Source organism: Silurus aristotelis, assembly GCF_946808225.1.
Source record: "Silurus aristotelis genome assembly, chromosome: 11".
Taxonomy (NCBI): Eukaryota; Metazoa; Chordata; class Actinopteri; order Siluriformes; family Siluridae; genus Silurus; species Silurus aristotelis.
This window is the reverse complement of record NC_139584.1, coordinates 2,676,139-2,685,993: the sequence shown is the minus strand read 5'-3', so window position 1 is coordinate 2,685,993 and position 9,855 is coordinate 2,676,139. Positions and strand designations below refer to the sequence as shown.

The 9,855-nt window shown below is 43.3% G+C and overlaps 1 protein-coding gene across 2 annotated transcripts in view; it reads left to right on the top strand.

The window, feature by feature from the left end:
• Window positions 1-9,855, top strand: part of LOC310733534 (plexin-B3-like) — a 110,029-nt gene that overhangs the window by 55,517 nt on the left and 44,657 nt on the right. For both annotated transcript variants that reach the window (XM_083554851.1, XM_083554850.1), the window contains exon 2: window positions 1,364-2,486. In XM_083554851.1, coding sequence (XP_083410977.1) covers window positions 1,377-2,486 — 1,110 coding nt within the window. In that variant the 5' untranslated portion in view covers window positions 1,364-1,376. The remainder of the gene's footprint in view (window positions 1-1,363; window positions 2,487-9,855) is intronic.

Here is a 9,855-nt window from a genome sequence, read left to right as displayed (position 1 = left end):
ACCGGGAGACCGAGGCGTAGTGTGGAAGACTATGTTCCGCCTTCACTCCTTATAAACAAGGTGTCTCTACAATCTCGCAAAGCCCAGGCCTAATTGAAAAGAAGTGGCTAATCTGGCTAGCGTGTCAAACAGGCCTTTCTCTGAGCCGAGGCTTTGAAGAGGGGAGATGAGGTAAAACGTTGTGCATACTGATCGACCCTACTAACTCCACTCTCTCATCTTTCATACCGCAACAGCAGCAGCAGCATCAGCGGGCCCCCAAGACTTCTACTGCTGCCAAATGAATTAAAGATGACTCCTCTCCCCTTCAATGCCTCTCTCACTCGCCTTCATTTTTTTTCTCTCTCTCACTCGGTGTCCTTTGATACCATTTTTTTTTTTTTTTTCCTTTCGCAATGAAATAATGTTCTGCCTTTTAACGCAAATTAGTCAAAGTTGTGTCCCTCGCTGGCCTGAACTCTTTCACAAGTGGAGAACGGTGTCTTCTTTTGAGATTTGTCTCATATTGAGTGGCGTTAATTTCCACTTGGTGATAAAGATTCATCAAAATTCAAGAAGCACCTACTAGCTACTTGGGTTCATGTGTAATTTAGCACCTAAATTAAAGAACCTATTTCGGTTAGATCTTTCATCCGCACCCTTTGGCTTTCTGAACACGAGTGTGTCTCGGATGATACCTGAACGGTTTAAGCTTTCGGTTTTGCACAACTGCCCTGCCCTGAATAAGGGCAGCGGTTTCACTGTCTGAAAAGAGGTGCTGTGATTGAGGCTTGCTGAGAGAGATGTCGGGTCGAAGCTGTGAATCCTCCGGCATCCGTCTGAAGGTGATAGGACTTTGAAGAACAGAAGAGTCTTTCTGAAGCAGCAGAAGTCTTTGTGTTGTTTACTGAGGCATTACAGAACATAGTCTCTGTGTTGTGTTTGTGTTAACCTAACGATCGTCTTTTTTCTCCCCCTTCTCTCTCTCTCTCTCTCTCTCTCTCTCTCTCTCTCTCTCTCTCTCTCTCTCTCTCTCTCTCGCTCTGTGTTTTCTTTCACTTTCTTGTTTCTCTCCCTATTATTCTCCTTTTTGATTCCAACTATTTTGCAATCATCCATCCATGTGTTTCCTTTCCCTTATACTGTACCAAACTTTTCATTCCCTTTTCCCCCTGTTCGTTTCCTTCCTTTCGTGCGCTATTTTCTTTCGGCTATGTTCTCCCTTTGGTATGGTGCTATTGTGTTTTTACTGAATTCATGAAATGCCTTCGTCTGCACTCTATTTTGCCTTCCTGCCATCTCTGCTACACTTCCTGCAACCCTCATTCCTTCCTCTCTTGTTTTTCCCTTTGCTGTGTTCTTTCTCTGTCTATCATTCTAACAGGTAAGGGGGTGCCATGCCGGCTGCTGCTCCCCTGCTGCTCCTCCACGCCATCTGCTGGTGGCCCTTGGTGCTGTTCCTGATGTTGCCACCCCTGCCTGTCTTTGCCCTCACCAATCCACCGACTTTCACCTCCTTTCAAGGCTCTGAACTTAACCACCTCCTACTGGACTCCAGCTCTGGGTACGTCTACGTAGGTGCGGTTAATGCTCTCTATCACCTCTCCCCAGACCTCCAGCTAATCTCATGGGGCAAAACAGGTCCAACGCTGGACAGCCCCGATTGTTTGCCCCCGATTGAGCCTAAAGATTGCAGCCAGGCTCGGCAAACCGACAACACCAATCAGCTGCTGCTGCTGGAGAAACAGGAAGGGATACAGGCACAGAGCCTGATTGTATGCGGCACCGTGCTGCAGGGCATCTGCGAGAAGCGCAGCCTGGCCAACGTCTCCCAGGTCCTGTACCACACGGCCAACCCCGTAGACACACAGTACGTCGCCGCCAATGACCCTCGTGTCTCCACCGTGGCTGTGCTCACTGAGCACAAGGGCACACGCCTCATGCTTGTTGGACGAGGATTCACCAGCAAAGGACCGGGCGGAATTTCACCAATCACAACTCGCCGCCTCGAGCAGTACCGTTCCTCTCCTGCGTTTTCACACGAGGAACTCGGTAAACTTGTAGTGGGCAGTTACTCTGAGTACAACAACCAGTTTGTGAAGGTACTTCACCACGGCACACATATCTATTTCCTGTTCTCGCGCCGCGATACTCTGAAAACGCGTGATTACCACACGTACATATCACGCCTCTGCGACGGAGACCCCAGCTTTTACTCGTATGTGGAGGTACCGCTGAGCTGCACAGGAGGCTACAACCTGGCACTGGCGGCCGCCATGGGAACGTACCTCGGAAAAGCCTCCATCTTTGTCGCCATGGCGGAGGGACAGGCGTCCACACCTACGCCCACGGAGCGCTCAGCTTTGTGTTTGTACAGCATGGAGGAGCTGGACAAGGCGCTGGAAAGGGCACAGTTTCTGTGTTACACACAGGAAGGAAAAGAAGGTAAAGAGCAGGAAGCCTACATCGCATACGAGGTCTCCTCCAGGTGCCTCAAGCTTCCTCCGGTAAGTCATCACTAAACATTACCCTGTTTTAGGGCGGTAGCTATCGATTATTTTAGTAATCGAGTATTCTACTGATTAGTCCATCGATTAATCTAGTAATCAGATTAGAAGTAGTTTCTCTTAATTGAAGAGCAATATTATACTTAAAAAAGAAAATAATACAGGTTTCTTAAAATGACAGAAAAAAAAATTATTTTTGTTCCTGAAATTGCACAAAAGAATATCTGTGAAAACTAAACCCATTCAGTGCATTTAATCAAAATGCAAATATAAATATATATAAATAAAAATATGAAAATCACTTTTAAATTATTTTAAAGAAGGGAAACGCACTGTACAGTGTTTTTTTATGTTGTAGTTTCAAATGATCCCTTGTAGTTAAATGGACTAAATGAAGTATCGATGCAAATAAATTGCCTCAATGCTTTTTTTGTATGCAAATTATTAATCATTTTAACCCTACTGTGTTTGTTATATGTTGTTATATTATGTTCTCTAATAATACAGATTTCATTACTGCATGGCCTTCAAAAACACTTTCACTTTATGAAAGGTTGCGAGATTAAAATACTTTGATGTTGTGACTCGTTCCGGAAATAGGAGGGTAATAGTCTGGGCTTTTAAAAGGTCATGAGGGAAAGAGCTCATGTGTTTACTGTGGTACAGGAAAGATTAGCTAGGTTTAGCTTTATGCATCATTGTTTAAATTGTTTATGCAGTGTTTTCCGTGCCCTCAAGACATTATGAAAAGGACAAATACATTTATTTTTAACCCAGAAAACATATGTGTGTGGGACGTTTACTTGAAAACTCTGATTGGATCTTCCTGATAACTTCTTCATATTGTTCAAATAGTCTTGGTTGTCTTTTGGAGTGTAACACGTCCAGTCAGATAGTTGTCGGTGTTTGTTGTAAAACACTGACGCATTCCTTATACAGAATAGATACACCCTTGTATAACCTGCTTTCATACCTCACCTGGGGATGTGGTAGCTCAGTGCTGGCCCAATCGCGAGGTTATGAGCTCAAATCCCAGCACCTCCAAGCTTCCGGTCCCCGGAGCAAAGCCCTTTTCCCTCAACTGCTCAGTGAGTATAAATGAGATGATTGTTTTGGATAATCTGCTAAAGCCGTAAATGGAAATAATCCATGTAGTCACCCGGATGAGGACGATTTTGTAGCTCAGGCTCTACCTAGCAAACCTCCTCATTCACGAGTTATATTTTTTACACCAATCAAAGGCAAACCGGCGTTCCCGTTTCCTAATAGCAACCATTTTGCGAGAGGTCGTAGCTCCTTTACATTCTTGAAGGTCGCATTTTTTTTTGAACCGTGACAAAATAATTAACGTAGCAAAGAAGCACGATTGTCCTGTATGAGCGAGAAAAACATAATTAGGCTGATCCTGTTAGAGAGTTTTCGTTCCCATTTATATGATAATTTCACATTGTTTTACACACTAGCACCCGCAATGTGATGAAACGTGTAGCGGCGTAATTTGCAAACAGTGCAGCGTTATTTTGTGCCACACTGAGATTTCTGAGTGTGCGGAAAAGGTAGATTTTGAAGGAAAATCTCATGAAGCGTGATAACCGTGCTGCAGTCAGGTTGGCTTCACTGTAGGATTAGAAGTCAATTTGCATATTTAAGAGTATTTTGTAGGAATTCTGGCCATGCTCAGCTGCTAGAGCAGTTATTGTGCTGGGATACCGAAAGTTTAACTGTTAACACTGAGACTCTACCACTAAGCAAGAAGACTTGATTGGAGGCTCTGAATTGTCCTAAGGTATAATCAAATGTGCGAATTTCTGGTTCTTAGGTTCTTAAAATTTCTGGTCCAGGGTGTGTTCCCGCCTTACGCCCAGCCTCTCTGGGATGGACCCCAAATCCTCCGCACTCATGACCAGTATAGACATTAATGGAGATTAATGACTGAATTAGTCTAGGGCCTAAATGACATTTATTGCTTGTTTGGATGCATGCTTTAAAAAATGCACAATAAATGTGATAATGTACAATGGGGGAAAAAAAGTCCCTAAAAACGATGTCCGGTTTCTTTTTTTTTTTTTTTATTAAAAAAGTGCCCTGAAATATAAAACACAGTTCAACTCATTTGAATTGGGATAAGATAAACCGATTTGGCGACGTTTCCATTGTGTATTGCTTCCAGTTTGCGTGGGTTACCTCATGATTGCGTTAGAAAAAAATGGCCTTAGGCTGGTAATTTGTCAAAGCCGCATTTCAGGGGTTGGTTTACTGTGCATTAGCATATTATGCTATAAAAGGTGATGCAGGGGGATAATGAAAGCTCTGGAAAATCTGTACTGTATTTTCGAGCACATATGGTCGTATAGACAGTGTGTATCATGTAATTCTGTGTTGATTTAACACAAGGCTGCATCCTCTAATAACTCCAGTACTGGCTTTATCACTGCCACTCTGCCTGGAGACTACAGTGTTTTTTTTTTTTTTTAGATGGGTCTAGTTGACCGTTTCGAGCATGTTAACAGGGTCAGGGTGTGACAGCGAGGTGAGAAGGTGTTATAGAGTGGAAAAGCATGGGGAAGGCTCATCAGGGTCGTCTGGGCTCACATCAAGGCCGTGTAGAGTGGAGAGAGAGGGCAGCTGCCTCGGTGCTGACATAGATTAAGCTCAAGCTGCCAGAGACAGCGCTAATCCACACAGCACTGTTGAAGTGTGTGTGTGTGTGTGTGTGTGTGTGTGTGTGTGTGTGTGTGTGTGTGTGTGTGTGTGTGTGTGTGTGTGGGACTGGAACGCTGGAACAAATTCACTGCCTGGACCACTCCATACTGTGAGACTAGGGATATCGATGGCCATGCAGAGATACACTCAAAAGCAGAGTCGTTTCTCAGGAGTGCTGCTGCCTCAACATCAGCTATCTCTCTTTATCTCTGTTTCATTGTGAAAGGGTTTTTTGGTTTATATCGTATTACACCATGTTATATAGGGAGAAAGAGCCGGCTTTGCCTACAGGGTCATTGGGATACCGCTATACACCATGTTATATAGGGAGAAAGAGCCGGCTTTGCCTACAGGAGTATTGGGATACCGCTATACACCATGTTATATAGGGAGAAAGAGCCGGCTTTGCCTACAGGGTCATTGGGATACCGCTATACACCATGTTATATAGGGAGAAAGAGCCGGCTTTGCCTACAGGAGTATTGGGATACCGCTATACACCATGTTATATAGGGAGAAAGAGCCGGCTTTGCCTACAGGAGTATTGGGATACCGCTATACACCATGTTATATAGGGAGAAAGAGCCGGCTTTGCCTACAGGAGTATTGGGATACCGCTATACACCATGTTATATAGGGAGAAAGAGCCGGCTTTGCCTACAGGAGTATTGGGATACCGCTATACACCATGTTATATAGGGAGAAAGAGCCGGCTTTGCCTACAGGAGTATTGGGATACCGCTATACACCATGTTATATAGGGAGAAAGAGCCGGCTTTGCCTACAGGAGTATTGGGATACCGCTATACACCATGTTATATAGGGAGAAAGAGCCGGCTTTGCCTACAGGGTCATTGGGATACCGCTATACACCATGTTATATAGGGAGAAAGAGCCGGCTTTGCCTACAGGAGTATTGGGATACCGCTATACACCATGTTATATAGGGAGAAAGAGCCGGCTTTGCCTACAGGGGCATTGGGATACCGCTATACACCATGTTATATAGGGAGAAAGAGCCGGCTTTGCCTACAGGAACATTGGGATACCGTACTACACTACATTATTTAGGGAGAAAGAGCCGGCTACAGGGGCATTGTTGTGCTGGAGCTGTGTTTGGGCCTTTTTAGTTTCAGTGAAGGTAAACTGTAATCAGTAATGCTGTAGCACACACTCTATACAACTGTGTGCTTCCAGCTCAGTGGTGACATTTAGATCAACTAAGAAATACCCATCATCCACCCCAGAAACTCAATTCTTTTCCTCTGTCATAATAAAAAAGAAAAGTTTAATAATAAGTTGGCAGGTATTGTTGCCACTCAATCTATTTTTATCTGAACAGTACCTGTCTGGTTTTAACTCTAATAGAATCTCTTTTTTCGCCATGTTCCACTGATTTACAATACCAAAACTTTTTTGCTAATTTCTTCTTCTTCAGAGCTCTATAGCAGGAGATCTTCCATTCCAACCTATGTAAAGCATATCTTTATGGAGCTGGATTTATTCCCAGGGATATTATAAATGCTGGAACAGGTTTGAGTGTCCTAGATGAAAGTAAAGGAAAGAATTCATGCTCCCACATCCAAAGACGTCCTATACAATTGTGTTCCTCCACCTTTGTGGGAACAGTTTGGGGAAAAATATATGGGTTGGAAAGTCAGGCGTCCAAATACTTTTGCCCATACCATGTATATTCATGTAGTGAATGGTTTTTGAAGTGACGGAACTGAGTTCACCGTCACATGACGGCAGCGTGATTCCTCAGAGCATTTTCCCCTGATAATAATCTGCTTTGAATGAACAAACCGCTTTATTTCTTTTTGTAGTGTGAAAAGAAACTAACAAATAATCAGTCGGTCTGTCAAGCGGGTTATTACAGTGCGATTAAACCGACGAAATGGGTTCTGTGTTTAATAATCTGTACAGCGATGAGACGTGATGCGATATAAGGCTCGTCCTGGCGTACGGCAGGACAGTGTCTAAATGTTTTTTTATAAATTTATAGCGTGCACTAAAAAAACATACACTTTTATACAGCTGCTTGGGAAAACCGTTTGGTTTCCTATCAGGAATCTGTTATCCTAACGGAGGAGAAAATGAATAACGGAGATGTTCTGTTGAAGGCGTGTGTGAAAGGAAGGAGGAAAATCACATGGGGGCTTTTAATGGGATGCAGGGGGAGAAAGGCACAAAGCGGGGCGTGTCTGGAAGAAAGAACGAGTGTGTGTGGTTAGGAAAGGGGTTTATTCTATTCGTGTGTAGAGGTTTATTGTGTGTGTGTGTGTTTTATTGAAAACAGAGCTTCATTGGGTGGAGGTCTTTTGAGGGTATGAGTGTAGACATAAGGAAGAGACTGTATGGATTGTGTGTGTGTGTGTGTGTGTGTGTGTGTGTGTGTGTGTGTGTGTGTGTGTGTGTGTGTGTGTGTGTGTGTGTGTGTGTGTGTGTGTGTGTAAGTGTGTGTGTGTGTGTAAGAGAGGGGTTGTGGGGGTAAATCCAGTTTACATCTGCAGCTGGTTTGAGTTTTGCTGACCCACTTCCCCCGAGCTTACCCTTTCGCTGACCAACACACACACACACACACACACACACACACACACACACACACACACACACACACACACACACACACACAGTGGACTACTGACCTTTAATCTCCTTTTCCACTCAACACAAAATGCATCATGTATATGCTGTTTACACACAACACAAACACACACTGACTATCAAGCCTTTAATCTCCATGCAACTTAGTTTCTCTCTCACACACACAAACACACACACACACACACACACACACACACACACCAACACAGTGGCTTTTTCGAACTCAAACACCCAAACATTGGTCTGGTTTCATCCAAACCCTCATGCAGAGTGGCTGTGTGTATCACCGAGTCGCCATCAACCTTAATAAATATTTGAACGGTTGTAGTTGTGAAAGGAATAGTAGTAGTGCTTTGAGGCTGTGTGTGTGTGCACTTTGTGAGTTGACTTAAATCGTATGCCAGCGCTCAGCATCCCTCCCCTTTTTCTCAGCGCCCAGCCATTGTCTGTCTGTCAGCTGGCTGAACAGCTGCAGTTCTAGAGTAACACTAACCTACAACACACACCTCGCTGTAATTCTTGGCGCAGCACCAGTATAAACAGGGGAGTCAGATCGTGGGCGTGTGGGTGTGTGTGTTTGGGTGGTTGGGCAAATACTTCTCCCTTATATACCGTATTCTTGATCCTGATTGGTCAGAAGGGGATTAGGTTTTTTTTAGAACCGACAGTTGTAATGCAAATCACGAGTTTATATGTAGGTCCTAATATGTCTCTATAGTAACGGCTCATTCAGCAGGATTTATAGGGTGTAATCTAAAGCTACTAATAAACCGATTCAAGATTGTGTAGTTTTAACTAAGAAACATGCTGTGATGATGATGATGATGATGATGGTGATGATGGTGATGATGGTGATGATGGAAGGAGTCTTTAGTGTCAGTGTGTATCCAACCACGTAACAGTCCTTCAGGATTAAGGAGTCGTTATTATATTAAGTTAGGGCTGGCAGGTGAGTAAATAACTCCCTGTACACTAGATGGATAAAACGTTTGTGGACTCCTGACTATAAGATGGGAATATCCTTCTTTTTTAACATCCCATCTTTTAGTTTCAATTTGCTCCACTCTTCTGGGAAGTTCCACTAGATTTTTGAGGAGATTTGTGCTCATTCAACCAGGTACTCAAGTAGGTGAGATAAGGGGTATAGCCAGCCTGAAAAATGAATCCCTAAGGTGTTTATAGGGGTTAATAGCTCTATAGCAGGAGATCTTCCACTCCACACCCATGTAAAGCATATCTTCACAGAGCTGGCTTTGTGCACAGGGGCTTTGTTATGCTGGAACAGGTTTGAGTCTCCTAGTTAAAGTAAAGGGCATCCAAAGACATATTATACAATTGTGTGCCTCCAACTTTGTGGGAAGAACCAAATATTTCCTGGAAAATTCAGTTGTCCCAATACTTTTGTCCGAAATAGTGTGGCTGCTGTAGTGTAAGTGATAACAAGAATGTAGCTTTATGTTTTTCAATAGCAGATTTTCCCTGTGTGAGTTTTTTCCCATACGATGAGAAGCCTGAATGTTGTGGATACTCAATCACAAAAAGAGATATGATCACATATGATGGCTCACTTTAATTATTAATGTGCGATAAAAAGCAATAGAGACACAGAGAAGTAAAGACGAAGAAAAAAGATTGATCATTTTCTGTTTTGGTTTTTGGTTTTTCAAGAAGATTGCTCTGCATTGTTTACACAGCGGTGTAATCTGTCACATTAATCATGATAAGGCGGATGATTTCGGCACATTTAAAGCTATTTATCTAAGCAAATGAGCCAAGCAGACAAGTTTTCAGACAGAAAGAGGAGGAGTATTGCAAATTACAGACCGGTATTTTAGCCTACAGTCGCTAGTAAGAATTCCCGAAGCCACTAATCTGTCTCTTTACTAAGTTTCCAGGCACTTCTATAAGTTCCGGATGCCTACAAGGCAACTAGAAGTGTGCAGTCATGTTGTGTTGTTTGTACATTGTATGGACAAAAGTTTTTGGATGCCTGGCTTTAAAATTGGTGTTTGCTTTTTAAACATCCCATCCTACATTTAGTCTTCATTTGCTGTTATAA